The sequence below is a fragment of the Hyla sarda genome, chromosome 1, assembly GCF_029499605.1.
Source record: "Hyla sarda isolate aHylSar1 chromosome 1, aHylSar1.hap1, whole genome shotgun sequence".
In the NCBI taxonomy this organism is placed as follows: Eukaryota; Metazoa; Chordata; class Amphibia; order Anura; family Hylidae; genus Hyla; species Hyla sarda.
Window position 1 is genome coordinate 616,588,171 of NC_079189.1, and position 15,274 is coordinate 616,603,444.

A 15,274-nucleotide genomic window follows, 5' to 3' on the forward strand; every position below is an offset into this window, starting at 1 on the left:
TGCGATGGATCTGTCCTGGGATCATGCGATGGATCTGTACTGGGATCATGCGATGGATCTGTACTGGGATCATGCGATGGATCTGTACTGGGATCATGCGATGGACCTGTCCTGGGATCATGCGATGGACCTGTCCTGGGATCATGCGATGGACCTGTACTGGGATCATGCGATGGACCTGTACTGGGATCATGCGATGGATCTGTACTGGGATCATGCGATGGATCTGTCCTGGGATCATGCGATGGATCTGTCCTGGGATCATGCGATGGATCTGTCCTGGGAGCATGCGATGGATCTGTCCTGGGATCATGCGATGGATCTGTCCTGGGATCATGTGACGGATCTGTACTGGGATCATGTGACGGATCTGTCCTGGGATCATGTGACGGATCTGTACTGGGATCATGTGACGGATCTGTCCTGGGATCATGTGACGGATCTGTCCTGGGATCATGTGACGGATCTGTCCTGGGATCATGTGACGGATCTGTACTGGGATCATGTGACGGATCTGTACTGGGATCATGTGATGGATCTGTACTGGGATCATGCGATGGATCTGTACTGGGATCATGCGATGGATCTGTCCTGGGATCATGCGATGGATCTGCCCTGGGATCATGCGATGGATATATACTGGGATCATGCGATGGATATATACTGGGATCATGCGATGGATCTGTACTGGGATCATGCGATAGATCTGTACTGGGATCATGCGATGGATCTGTACTGGGATCATGCGATGGATCTGTCCTGGGATCATGCGATGGATCTGTACTGGGATCATGCGATAGATCTGTACTGGGATCATGCGATGGATCTGTACTGGGATCATGCGATAGATCTGTACTGGGATCATGTGATGGATCTGTCCTGGGATCATGTGATGGATCTGTACTGGGATCATGTGATGGATCTGTACTGGGATCATGTGATGGATCTGTCCTGGGATCATGTGATGGATCTGTACTGGGATCATGTGATAGATCTGTATAATGGTGAATAAGATTTCCTCCTGTGGAGTCCTGTGCGGTGTCTTCATCTTCTGTTTTGTAGCTCAATAATACGACGTTTCCCTCAGAATTCTTACTGGTGATTTCTGTTAGGGATAAAAATAGATTAAGATTAATTCATTTATGTAAACTACTTTATTACCGTATATACTCGAGTATAAGCAGAGTTTTCAGCACGATTTTTCGTGCTGAAAACTCCCCCCTCGGCTTATACTCGAGTGAACTCTCCGCCCTCAGTGGTCTTCAACCTGCAGACCTCCAGATGTTTCAAAACTACAACTCCCAGCAAGCCCGGACAGCCGATGGCTGTCCGGGCTTGCTGGGAGTTGTAGTTTTGAAACATCTGGAGGTCCACAGGTTGAAGACCACTGCCCGGGCCTTCGTCATCATCCAGCCCCCCCTCCCCCCTTTAGTTTTGTACTCACCTCCGCTCGGCAGGACGTTCGGGTGAGCTGGTCCGGGCCATCTGTGCTGCAGGACCGTCCGGTGAGATAGTCGTTCCGGGATGTCCATCTTCACCGGGGGGGCCTCTTCTCCGCGCTTCGCACCCGGCCCCGGAATAATGACGTTGCGTCCCTGTGCGTCATCGTCAAGGCAACGTCATTATTCCAGGGCCGGGCGCAAAGCACGGAGTGGAGGCCCCTCCGGTGAAGATGGACAGCCCGGAACGATCTCACCGGACGGTCCTGCAGCACAGATGGCCCGGACCAGCTCACCCGAACGTCCTGCCGAGCGGAGGCGAGTACAAAACTAAAGGGGGGAGGGGGGGCTGGAAGATGACGAAGGCCCGGGCAGTGGTCTTCAACCTGCGGACCTCCAGATGTTTCAAAACTACAACTCCCAGCATGCCCGGACAGCCGATGGCTGTCCAGGCTTGCTGGGAGTTGTAGTTTTGAAACATCTGGAGGTCCGCAGGTTGTAGACCACTAGACATTGACAAGCGGTGATGATGAAGGGGGTGGTGTGGGATGATGACAGGGTAATGATGAAGGGGTGTGGGATGATGACAGGGTAATGATGAAGGGGGGGGGGATGATGACAGGGTAATGATGAAGGGGGGATGATGACGGGGTAATGATGAAGGGGGGATGATGACAGGGTAATGATGAAGGGGGGATGATGACGGGGTAATGATGAAGGGGGGATGATGGAGGGGGGATGATGAAGGGGGGATGATGGAGGGGGGATGATGAAGGGGTAATGAAGAAGGGGGGGGATGATGACAGGGTAATGATGAAGGGGTGGATGATGACGGGGTAATGATGAAGGGGGGGATGATGGAGGGGGGATGATGACAGGGTAATGATGAAGGGGGGATGATGGAGGGGGGGATGATGAAGGGGTAATGAAGAAGGGGGGATGATGACAGGGTAATGATGAAGGGGTAATGAAGAAGGGGGGGATGATGACAGGGTAATGATGAAGGGGGGATGATGACAGGGTAATGATGAAGGGGGGATGATGGAGGGGGGGATGATGACAGGTGATGAGGGTGTTAATGACGGGGGTCTGGATGATGACAGGGGGGATGATGTATTTCCCACCCTAGGCTTATTCTCGAGTCAATAACTTTTCCTGGGTTTTTGGGGTGAAATTAGGGGCCTCGGCTTATATTCGGGTCGGCTTATACTCCAGTATATACGGTACATCCTTCACCACAATTAGAAGCTCCTTTCAATGTTCCAAGAGATTTATTTAGAGTCCATTAGGATATAGCAGAGGTCTGATTTATTGACATTGTGGCCTAAAATTGTACAATGAGAAAATATCCTCCATAGAACATGTTCCTGTGTAACTTGTGGGCAGAGTTGTCATGGGGACCTCGACTCCTCTATTCTGCTCCTCAGCCCCATATATTGGATTATAGACACCTCCAGGATTGAAGGTTCCCTGTATGGAAATTAGACAAGTGACCCCAAAATAAAGGATAAAATCCCAAGCGATGCACAAAGACCCGGAAGTGGAGCCGACACTGCTGACAGTCACTTGATGTCCACTAGACTCCTAATAGCGAAGCCCCCCAAACTCCCGCCACCTTGAGGTGGTGCTAAGTCAGACGAGGACGTAGTCACAATGCACAGAAGACAAGGAATAGACGGCACTCACCGCTCTTCAGGTAATCTTTATTTCTTCATGAACGGAGCCGCAGGCAGGTGGAACTCAGCGGTTGGCAGGGGGCGTGTATGTGGGACGTTTCGTGCGTGACGCACTTCCTCAGCCAACGCTGACATCCTCCTCCCTGTCGGCCTTCTTATACAGCAACAGGTGAGTTGTCATGGCAACATATCAAAACAACTAGATAAAATCAATACAAAACGTGAAGTGAATTAAAAACACGAGAATAATAGCATTGATCTACAGGAATGGACTCAGGTTACACGCCGACCAGCAGCGTTACACGCCGACCAGCAGCGTTACACACCGACCAGCAGCGTTACACATTGACCAGCAGCGTTACACACCGACCAGCAGCGTTACACACCGACCAGCAGCGTTACACACCGACCAGCAGCGTTACACACCGACCAGCAGCGTTACACACCGACCAGCAGCGTTACACACCGACCAGCAGCGTTACACACCGACCAGCAGCGTTACACACCGACCAGCAGCGTTACACACCGACCAGCAGCGTTACACACCGACCAGCAGCGTTACACACCGACCAGCAGGGTTACATACCGACCAGCAGCGTTACACACCGACCAGCAGCGTTACACACCGACCAGCAGGGTTACATACCGACCAGCAGCGTTACACACCGACCAGCAGCGTTACACACCGACCAGCAGCGTTACACACCGACCAGCAGGGTTACATACCGACCAGCAGCGTTACATACCGACCAGCAGCATTACATACCGACCAGCAGCGTTACACACCGACCAGCAGCGTTACACACCGACCAGCAGCGTTACACACCGACCAGCAGCGTTACATACCGACCAGCAGCGTTACATACCGACCAGCAGCGTTACACACTGACCACAGCCAGACCAAGAAGAAGACGTCGGCGGAGGAGCAGAGCGAGATATCAGGATACCGGGAGAGCGGAGGCGGGTGAGTCCTGTTTATTGTTTTATTTTAACTTCTTAAAAGGGGAACTCCGCTGCTCAGCGTTTGGAACAAACTGTTCGGAATGCTGGAGATGGCGCCGGGAGCAAGATATTTATATAGGTTTTATTTTATTTTACTACTTTCAAAAAATTATAACTACATGGCCAAAAAATTGTATGTTTAATATTGTCCTCTTCTGACCTCTATAATTATTTTTACCATATTCAGGGATGGGGGAGGGCTCATTTTTTGCGCCGTGGTCTGCAGTTTTTATCGGTACCATTTTTGTTTTGATGGGACTTTTTGATCGCTTTTTATTCATTTTTTTTAATGGTATATGAAGTGACTAAAAATGAACAATTTTGGACTTTGGTATTTTTTTACATATACGTTATTTTATTTATAAAATGGGAAAAGGGGGGGGGGGGGGAATAATTTTTTTTTTTTTTTACTCTACCGTGTTTCCCCTAAAATACACCCTACCCTGAAAATAGGCCCTCTGGATTATCGGGGTGGGCTGCAATATAAGCCATACCCCAAAAATAAGACCTAGACCAGTGGTCTCCAACCTGTGGACCTCCAGATGTTGCAAATGTTTGCAACATCTGGAGGTCCGCAGGTTGAAGACCACTGACCTAGACAATGCCCAGGCTGCAAATATTAAAAAACAAACTTTAACTTAGCTTCATCCTCCGTTCCCCCGCTACGCACGCCGATCCTATTGGATGATGTGATGACGTCGAAGGAGAGCGCCGGCCATGCAGGGGATCCCGGCACGGAGCAGACACCGAGGAGGCAGGTAAGGTCCCTCCCGGTGTCCTGTAAGGTCCCGAACAGCCCGACTGAGCAGCCGGGTTACTGTCACTTTCGCTTCAGGCGCGGCGGTCAGCTTTGATCGCCGCATCTGAAGGGTTACTACAGGGCCGCGGGTCCCGGCCGTTGATGGCCGCAGGGACTGACCCGATAGGGGTGTATTCGCCGTATCAGACGCAGAAAAAGTGCGTCTTATACGGCGAAAAATACGGTAAGTTAAAGTTTGTTTTTTAATATTTGCAGCCCGGGCACAGGAATAGATAATAGTACAGCGCAGCGGCTGATAATTATTTGGCAGGGGGGGGAGAGAATAGTACAGTGCAGCGGCTGATAATTATTTGGCAGGGGGGAGAGAAGCTGCGCTCGCGGGTGACAAACGAATTGTTCCCCGATGTGGGGTGCAGCGCTGGGCTGATAAATCGACGGGGGGGGGGGGGGGATTAGGGACATTGGGGGGCAGAGTTGCGCCCATCACATGATGATAATGGGGGTGGGGAGGTGTAAATAACATGGAACCGCCATGTTGTTCAATGTACATACCGTACCGTAAATAAATAAGCCCTACCCTGAAAATAAGCCCTAGTGTGTTTTTTGTGACTAAAATTAATATAAGACCCAGTCTTATTTTCGGAGAAACACGGCATATGTTTTTTTTTCTTTGTAGCCCCCAAATGCAATCTTTTAATTGTATATACTGATCAATGCTATGCCATAGCATAGATCAGTGTTATTGGTGCTATGCTGCTCCAGCCTGCTGAAACTTCCTGGATCAGATCACAGATCGGACAGGGAGGAGGCAGGTTGGGGCCCTCTCGCCGTCTTCTCAGCTGATCGGGACATTTTACTGCGATGGTCCCGATCAGCTCCGCTGAGCTGCCCGGATACTTTTACTTTCGATGTAGACACAGCGATCAACTTTGGCTGCAGCGTCTGAAGGGTTAATGCCGGGCATCCTGGCTGCTAATAAAAGTCGGGTTAGAAGCGCACTCAGCGCGTGAGGTATGCCCTCCGTCCTTAAGTACCAGGATGCAAGGGCATACCATTACGCCCTTCGTCCCCAATAGGTTAAAGGCAGCCGGGCATTATAGAATTTTATGTTCCATTGGACTTCTCCTTTAGTCTAGATTTTTGGCGCACCCTGGCTCCTCTGTTACCTGTGGATGGACGTCTATACAATAAGGCTTATCTAGACATTGTGGTTGATAAAGATAAATGGCAGATAAATACTGTCAGCAGGACAATGCACCAAACGTCTTCCATGCTAGAATGGTGTCTCTGATGACCACAGTGAATTTCACACGGGGCGGGGGGCTCGAGACGCCAGTATTCAGACAACAGAAAAGGTTCCAAGAATAAGCCAAATCCTCTTCAACGGCCTAATTAGATCATAATGGGCGCCATGAATCCAGTCCAGAACGTGATAGAATACACAGGAAAGGTTGTGGCGAAGGATATTTGGGAGACCAACTCCCCCTCCTCCCATTTTCCAAACATTCATTCTTGCAGTTTTGCGCGGCTTCCTCTGAGCCCATATAAAATGCAGGAAGGCTGAGCTGAGTCTATTTATATCGGTATGGTAAAGAAGTACCGGCAGTATTATCATTGTCAATAGGCAACACAGCTCTGAGAAGTAACGCAGAAGGTGCGACCAGTGTCTCAGAAACAATCGTCTCGAATAAAGGAGTTTAGTTCAGGGAGTGAAGTGAAGAAGAAATCGGGCCAATGTTGACGCCCAAATAGGTCATTTGGAATTTTACTTGTGACAAAAACGTAGTACTGTACTTTTAGAATGATTTATCTTATATCCGAAAAAAGGAACCAAAAGGAGACAGGGAACCATCAGAGGAGCGTGATGGGTCCAAGGATCAGCCAGAAAAATAAGGACATAGTCTGCGAATAGTGTCAGTCTGGTTCCCCTCTGCTGGAATGCAATGACCCTAAACAGGTCAGAGTCCTCAAGATACCGGATCATAGGTCCCAATGACAAATCTAAAAAAAGGTGCGACAAGGGACACCTCTGCTTTGTACACTGCCTCAGGGGAAAAGAAAGTGATGAAATGTGGATTTGTGTGAAACCTCCCAGAAAAGTTTAATAGTTTACAGATTCCAAGACTGTCCAGCACAATTCCGAACCAATCGCAGTTTATATTATCGAAAGCTTTCTCAGCAACATATTGGACATTAGAGTCCATGATGAGTTGCCGGGGGTGATTCAGACCAATGCCTGCCAAGGACCGGGGTATTCAGGACCTTCTCTGTGGGCTCTACCACCCTGCAGGGGTAATGTAAGCTCAGGGCCTCTGGCAGCTCTACTTTACATTAGGTGAAGATCGGGAGCTGTGACGTCCTCCGACAGGGTGATGATCCTCAGATTGTTTCTCCTGGAACAATTTTCCAGGTCGTCCGGTTTTGCCCAAAGGGGATTATTCTTTCCAAAATTATTTTTAACAACAATGGTTGTGCATGTCGGTAGTATCCTACTTCACAGTCCTCACCTGATGATCCACAGGGGTTGCAGCTGCTGTAGGAGAGAGGTCCGCTCATCAATGGAGGCCTCCAGGGTGAGCTAAAAACCCAGAGCGATGAGAGTGGTGACCTCTGCTGCCAAGGTCTTGTACTCAACAGCCGGCACGAGCAATGGATCAGCGACAGTGTCATCTGGAGGAGACCGAGTGCTCCGGCTGAATGGTGAGGGAGAGTGCAGCAGCCGCCATCACATGTATTGTCCTGGCCGGGGACACCTTGGTTTCAGGTCAGTACCATTAGTAAATGACCATTCTGGAGGCTAGAGGGTGCAGAATTGCTCATGGCAGCGTCAGAACATGAAGTCTCCCCATATGTGTTTTTACAGCAGTCACTAATGGGCCTTAGGCTAGGCTGCAGGTAAACCCATTACATACTACGGTGAAATCACAACTGCGGCACGTAATGGATCTATGGGGCTCTGTTACCCCCATGTCGATGGGTTTCCATGGCCGCAGCAGCCACGGGTCTTATGAAGACCTCCAAGCCTGCCATGTAAGTACCAATAAAGAGTCGTGCAGAAGGCACAATGCTGCAGACCTCATACACTACATGACAGTAGTATTACAGTGCGTTATATGACCAATCACAAGATCAGAAGTTGGTGCAAGTTATAATGAGTGACACTTACCTGGTGATGTGAGGGGCCGGGGGTCCTCCATAATGTCCTGGTACAGATCCTTGTGTCCTTCTACATACTCCCACTCCTCCATGGAGAAATAGACCGCCACATCCTGACACCTTATAGGAACCTGACACACAATGATACAGTCATCACCAGACCCCTCCATTACTGTATAATGTCCCAGCAGTGTCACCTCTCTAATCATCACCAGACCCCTCCATTACTGTATAATGTCCCAGAAGTGTCACCTCTCTAATCATCACCAGACCCCTCCATTACTGTATAATGTCCCAGCAGTGTCACCTCTCCAGTCATCACCAGACCCCTCCATTACTGTATAATGTCCCAGCAGTGTCACCTCTCCAGTCATCACCAGACCCCTCCATTACTGTATAATGTCCTAGCAGTGTCACCTCTCCAGTCATCACCAGACCCTACATTACTGTATAATGTCCCAGCAGTGTCACCTCTCCAGTCATCACCAGACCCCTCCATTACTGTATAATGTCCCAGCAGTGTCACCTCTCCATATATCCCCAGACCCCTCCATTACTGTATAATGTCCCAGCAGGGTCACCTCTCTAATCATCACCAGACCCCTCCATTACTGTATAATGTCCCAGAAGTGTCACCTCTCTAATCATCACCAGACCCCTTCATTACTGTGTAATGTCCCAGCAGGGTCACCTCTCCAGTCATCACCAGACCCCTCCATTACTGTATAATGTCCCAGCAGTGTCACCTCTCCATATATCCCCAGACCCCTCCATTACTGTATAATGTCCCAGCAGGGTCACCTCTCCATATATCCCCAGACCCCTCCATTACTGTATAATGTCCCAGCAGGGTCACCTCTCCATATATTCCCAGACCCCTCCATTACTGTATAATGTCCCAGCAGTGTCACCTCTCCAGTCATCACCAGACCCCTCCATTACTGTATAATGTCCCAGCAGTGTCACCTCTCCAGTCATCACCAGACCCCTCCAGTACTGTATAATGTCCCAGCAGTGTCACCTCTCTAATCATCACCAGACCCCTCCATTACTGTATAATGTCCCAACAGTGTCACCTCTCCAGTCATCACCAGACCCCTCCAGTACTGTATAATGTCCCAGCAGTGTCACCTCTCTAATCATCCCCAGACCCCTCCATTACTGTATAATATCCCAGCAGTGTCACCTCTCCAGTCATCACCAGACCCCTCCATTACTGTATAATGTCCCAGCAGTGTCACCTCTCCAGTCATCACCAGACCCCTCCATTACTATATAATGTCCAGCAGTGTCACCTCTCCAGTCATCACCAGACCCTCCATTACTATATAATGTCCAGCAGTGTCATCTCTCCAGTCATCACCAGACCCCTCCATTACTGTATAATGTCCCAGCAGTGTCACCTCTCCAGTCATCACCAGACCCCTCCATTACTGTATAATGTCCCAGCAGTGTCACCTCTCCAGTCATCACCAGACCCCTCCATTACTGTATAATGTCCAGCAGTGTCACCTCTCTAATCATCACCAGACCCCTCCATTACTGTATAATGTCCCAGCAGTGTCACCTCTCCAGTCATCACCAGACCCCTCCATTACTATATAATGTCCCAGCAGTGTCACCTCTCCAGTCATCACCAGACCCCTCCATTACTGTATAATGTCCCAGCAGTGTCACCTCTCCAGTCATCACCAGACCCCTCCATTACTGTATAATGTCCCAGCAGGGTCACCTCTCCAGTCATCACCAGACCCCTCCATTACTGTATAATGTCCCAGCAGTGTCACCTCTCATCACCAGACCCCTCCATTACTGTATAATGTCCCAGCAGTGTCACCTCTCCAGTCATCACCAGACCCCTCCATTACTGTATAATGTCCCAGCAGTGTCACCTCTCCAGTCATCACCAGACCCCTCCATTACTGTATAATGTCCAGCAGTGTCACCTCTCTAATCATCACCAGACCCCTCCATTACTGTATAATGTCCCAGCAGTGTCACCTCTCCAGTCATCACCAGACCCCTCCATTACTATATAATATCCCAGCAGTGTCACCTCTCCAGTCATCACCAGACCCCTCCATTACTGTATAATGTCCAGCAGTGTCACCTCTCTAATCATCACCAGACCCCTCCATTACTGTATAATGTCCCAGCAGGGTCACCTCTCCAATCACCAGACCCCTCCATTACTGTATAATGTCCCAGCAGTGTCACCTCTCCAGTCACCACCAGACCCCTCCATTACTGTATAATGTCCCAGCAGTGTCACCTCTCTAATCATCACCAGACCCCTCCATTACTGTATAATGTCCCAGCAGGGTCACCTCTCCAATCACCAGACCCCTCCATTACTGTATAATGTCCCAGCAGTGTCACCTCTCCAGTCACCACCAGACCCCTCCATTACTATATAATGTCCCAGCAGTGTCACCTCTCATCATCAGACCCCTCCATTACTGTATAATGTCCCAGCAGTGTCACCTCTCATCATCAGACCCCTCCATTACTGTAAAATGTCCAGCAGTGTCACCTCTCTAATCATCACCAGACTCCTCCATTACTGTATAATGTCCCAGCAGTGTCACCTCTCTAATCATCACCAGACCCCTCCATTACTGTATAATGTCCCAGCAGGGTCACCTCTCCAGTCAGCAGCTCCATCATCTTGTTGGTGAGTTCCTGGATCTTCTTCTTGTTCCTCTCATGTATCATGGAGTGAGGTGGAGGGTCTGTGATGGGGTTCGGGCCCCTGCTCCATCCTCCGGACTCCCCCGATGTCTTCCTCACTATGGTATAATCCTGTGTATGGAGAGAGACACAAATCTGGTGATCAGTATAAATCCCGGGATCACCGACCATCTCCAGAATCTATGACTATAACCTGTGATATTATTACACTGAAGAAAGTCATCGGGCCCCTCCTGATCTCTTGTATTTCCCCATGACACCTTCTTTTGGAGGAGAACCCCATAGTCTCACTGCTCTTACAGTAAAGAATCCCCCTCTATGTTGTGTAGATGAAGTAGGTGATAACCTTTAAATATTTTTAGTTTTGCCTTCTCTCATCCCTCTCTTTTTTTCCCAGTAGACATAGAGAAGATGACTATATATATATATATATATATATATATATATATATATATGTGGTCCCCGGGACCCTGTGTAGTAAAGAGGGGCCCCGCACACATCGTCTGCTTCCTCCTCTGTTCTGTGTTTCATTCAAAGATTTTATGATGTCCGGACTCACACAGTCATAAAAAGCAGATGGAGGATGGCGAGTGTCGGGCCCCATCTTCATTAACCCCTTATAGATGCGGCACATTTTCATTTTTGCGCCTTCTAAAAGCCATGAACTTAATTTTTCTATCCACAGTCCCATGAGGCTTGTTGTTGTTGTTGTTGTTTTTTGTGCGACCAATTGTAGTTTGTAATGACCCCTTTAATTTTACAGTAAAATGTGCGACGCAGCCCAAAAATATTTGTAGGGGAAATTAAAATGCAATTAGGGCATTTTTGTTTCTACATGTTGCATTTTATGGTAAAAATTACATCTTATTTATTCGGAGTAAAACGACCCCCAACTTAAATGTTTTCGTTTTTTGTTAATTGGTACAAAAATATAAGGAGAATCTGACGGTAGTTTTGTGCATGTGTTTTTTTTTCTTTGCTAAACTACCGGATCCCCGATGGACCCATTCAAGTGAATTGTGTTCTGACCCGTTTCAGCGTCCATTCGGCTCAAGAAAAAATAAATAAGAGCTCCTGAAAGGGACGGATGCAAATGGAAACGTCAACCTAGCCTTAACCCCTTAATGACATGCGCCGTAAATGTACGGCGCTGCAAAGCGCATCTTAGCGCACAGCACCATACATTTACGGCGCAGTGTCCCGTGATCGCCGCGTCACCGGACGTGGTGATCAGACCGGGATGGTTGTTGTTGTCTAACAGCAGCCACCCCGGCATATGGCCCAGGAGGGTCCCGTGAACTGGAACTAACAGTTCCGAGCGCTGGAGCCGACAGCTTGTGACACCATAACCCCGCCCCCCCCATGATGTCACGGCCCCTTCCATAGACTTGCATTGAGAGGGTGGGGCGTGACGTCATAAGGGGCGGGGCTATAACATCACGCGCTCCCGGCGCCGACTCCAGCGTTCGGAACAGTTTTTTCCAAACGAGCTCATTTCCAAATGAGCAGCGGAGTACCCCTTTAAGGAAGGGGGATATTACCTGGTGTTTGTTATTCAGTAGTGATGTTATAAAGTCACTATATGGTGGAAATAGTCGTAGTCATGGTGTGGTGCGATTCTTTGCCCCTTGTATAGCGGTGATAATTATCTCTATATTGTGGTTTTTATATGATAAGTTTGGTTGTATTAGTCCCTGCAGTAGTAACGGATCATCCTGGTGTAGAGGGAACCCTGCCTGCGCCCCTGGTGAGTGGCGATACATTATATATACACCACGGGTGGGGGGACGGGACCAAAATGCACCTTCACCTGTGTAGACAAAGGGGAGATTTATCAAATCCTGTGCAGAGGAAAATATGACAGTTGCCCATAGCAACCAATCAGATCGCTTCTTTCATTTCCCAGAGGCCTTTTCAATAATGAAAGAAGTGATCTGATTGGTTGCTATGGGCAACTAAGCAACTTTTCATAAATCTCCCCAAAATCTCTGTTCCCATGGTAACTTCACATATTGGGGCTGATCCTTCCTATAACATTCCTATTGGCCCATTGGTTCCCATGGTAACTGCCCATATTGGGGCTGATCCTTCCTATAACATTCCTATTGGCCCATTGGTTCCCATGGTAACTGCCCATATTGGGGCTGATCCTTCCTATAACATTCCTATAGGCCCATTGGTTCCCATGGTAACTGCCCATATTGGTGCTGATCCTTCCTATAACATTCCTATTGGCCCATTGGTTCCCAGGGTAACTGCCCATATTGGTGCTGATCCTTCCTATAACATTCCTATTGGCCCATTGGTTCCCATGGTAACTGCCCATATTGGGGCTGATCCTTCCTATAACATTCCTATTGGCCCATTGGTTCCCATGGTAACTGCCCATATTGGGGCTGATCCTTCCTATAACATTCCTATAGGCCCATTGGTTCCCATGGTAACTGCCCATATTGGGGCTGATCCTTCCTATAACATTCCTATTGGCCCATTGGTTCCCATGGTAACTTCACATATTGGGGCTGATCCTTCCTATAACATTCCTATAGGCCCATTGGTTCCCATGGTAACTGCCCATATTGGGGCTGATCCTTCCTATAACATTCCTATTGGCCCATTGGTTCCCATGGTAACTTCACATATTGGGGCTGATCCTTCCTATAACATTCCTATTGGCCCATTGGTTCCCATGGTAACTGCCCATATTGGGGCTGATCCTTCCTATGACATTCCTATTGGCCCATTGGTCCCCATGGTAACTGCCCATATTAGGGCTGATCCTTCCTATAACATTCCTATTGGCCCATTGGTTCCCATGGTAACTGCCCATATTGGGGCTGATCCTTCCTATAACATTCCTATTGGCCCATTGGTTGCCATGGTAACTGCCCATATTGGGGCTGATCCTTCCTATAACATTCCTATTGGCCCATTGGTTCCCATGGTAACTGCCCATATTGGGGCTGATCCTTCCTATAACATTCCTATTGGCCCATTGGTTCCCATGGTAACTGCCCATATTGGGGCTGATCCTTCCTATAACATTCCTATTGGCCCATTGGTTCCCATGGTAACTGCCCATATTGGGGCTGATCCTTCCTATAACATTCCTATTGGCCCATTGGTTCCCATGGTAACTGCCCATATTGGGGCTGATCCTTCCTATAACATTCCTATTGGCCCATTGGTTCCCATGGTAACTGCCCATATTGGGGCTGATCCTTCCTATTGGCCCATTGGTTCCCATGGTAACTGCCCATAGTGGGGCTGATCCTTCCTATTGGCCCATTGGTTCCCATGGTAACTGCCCATATTGGGGCTGATCCTTCCTATAACATTCCTATTGGTTGCCATGGTAACTGCCCATATTGGGGCTGATCCTTCCTATCATGTCTTCTCTTCCCTATAATCCAATAAAGATGATAGAAATCTAGAGGAGTCACCTCTCCGGTCAGCAGGCGGATGATCTCCAGGGTGATGTGTAATAGTCCTGTAGTCACATCAGTCCTGTCCGGGGACATCCTGGGGGCAGCGGGAGAGAGGACGGGGTGGATGAAGGACCTGTGGTGATGTCACGTGAGGGGGCGGGGCTCAGAGGTGGAGAGGATGGGGGCAGAAGAAGGACCTGTGGTGATGTCATATAAGGGGCGGGGATCAGCAGTAGAGAAGTAGTGACGCATGAAGCACCTGTGAGCATGGTCATGTGACATGAGGGGGCGGGGCTCAGCACTGACGAGGATAGTGGTGGATGAAGGACCTGTGATGATGTCATGTAGGGGCGGGGCTCAGGTGTGGATAGGATAGTTGTGGATAAAGGACCTGAGAGGATGGTCATGTGACATACGGGGCTGAGCAGTGAGGAGAATAGTGGTGGCTGAAGGACCTGTGGTCATGTGATATAAGAGGGCGGGGCTTTGTATGGAGATGAAGAGATGGATTCTGGGTTTTCTCTTTCATATGTTGTCAGCAGCTGTGAGAGAGCTGGAGCCAGAGGGATGCTGGGAGTTGTAGTTCTCTCCTCTGATATCACATAATAACAGTCTGGACATGCTGGGAGTTGTAGTTCTCTCCTCTGATATCACATAATAACAGTCTGGACATGCTGGGAGTTGTAGTTCTCTCCTCTGATATCACATAATAACAGTCTGGACATGCTGGGAGTTGTAGTTCTCTCCTCTGATATCACATAATAACAGTCTGGACATGCTGGGAGTTGTAGTTCTCTCCTCTGATATCACATAATAACAGTCTGGACATGCTGGGAGATGTAGTTCTCTCCTCTGATATCACATAATAACAGTCTGGACATGCTGGGAGTTGTAGTTCTCTCCTCTGATATCACATAATAACAGTCTGGACATGCTGGGAGTTGTAGTTCTCTCCTCTGATATCACATAATAACAGTCTGGACATGCTGGGAGTTGTAGTTCTCTCCTCTGATATCACATAATAACAGTCTGGACATGCTGGGAGTTGTAGTTCTCTCCTCTGATATCACATAATAACAGTCTGGACATGCTGGTAGTTGTAGTTCTCTCCTCTGATATCAC

The 15,274-nt window shown here is 48.7% G+C and overlaps 1 protein-coding gene across 1 annotated transcript; it reads right to left on the reverse strand.

Annotated features, from left to right (window-relative positions):
- Positions 1-669: 669 nt before the first annotated feature.
- LOC130310218 (gastrula zinc finger protein XlCGF66.1-like) lies at positions 670-14,470 on the reverse strand. The gene is made up of 5 exons (XM_056552396.1): positions 14,168-14,470; positions 10,677-10,835; positions 8,044-8,164; positions 820-1,105; positions 670-682 (listed from the first exon to the last, which is right to left on the reverse strand). Exons 1-5 carry the CDS (start codon positions 14,243-14,245, stop codon positions 670-672), a joined length of 657 nt encoding a protein of 218 aa, XP_056408371.1. The 5' UTR covers positions 14,246-14,470.
- Positions 14,471-15,274: the final 804 nt, after the last annotated feature.

Coding starts and splice junctions, on each gene's coding strand:
- LOC130310218 (XM_056552396.1), bottom strand. CDS start 14,245: ATGTCCCCGGACAGGACTGATGTGACTACAGGACTATTACACATCACC. Junction 8,165..10,676: donor TGGAGCTGCTGACTGGAGAG/GTGACCCTGCTG, acceptor ATTGTGTGTCAG/GTTCCTATAAGGTGTCAGGA. Junction 1,106..8,043: donor CCGGCCCCTCACATCACCAG/GTAAGTGTCACT, acceptor TATCCCTAACAG/AAATCACCAGTAAGAATTCT.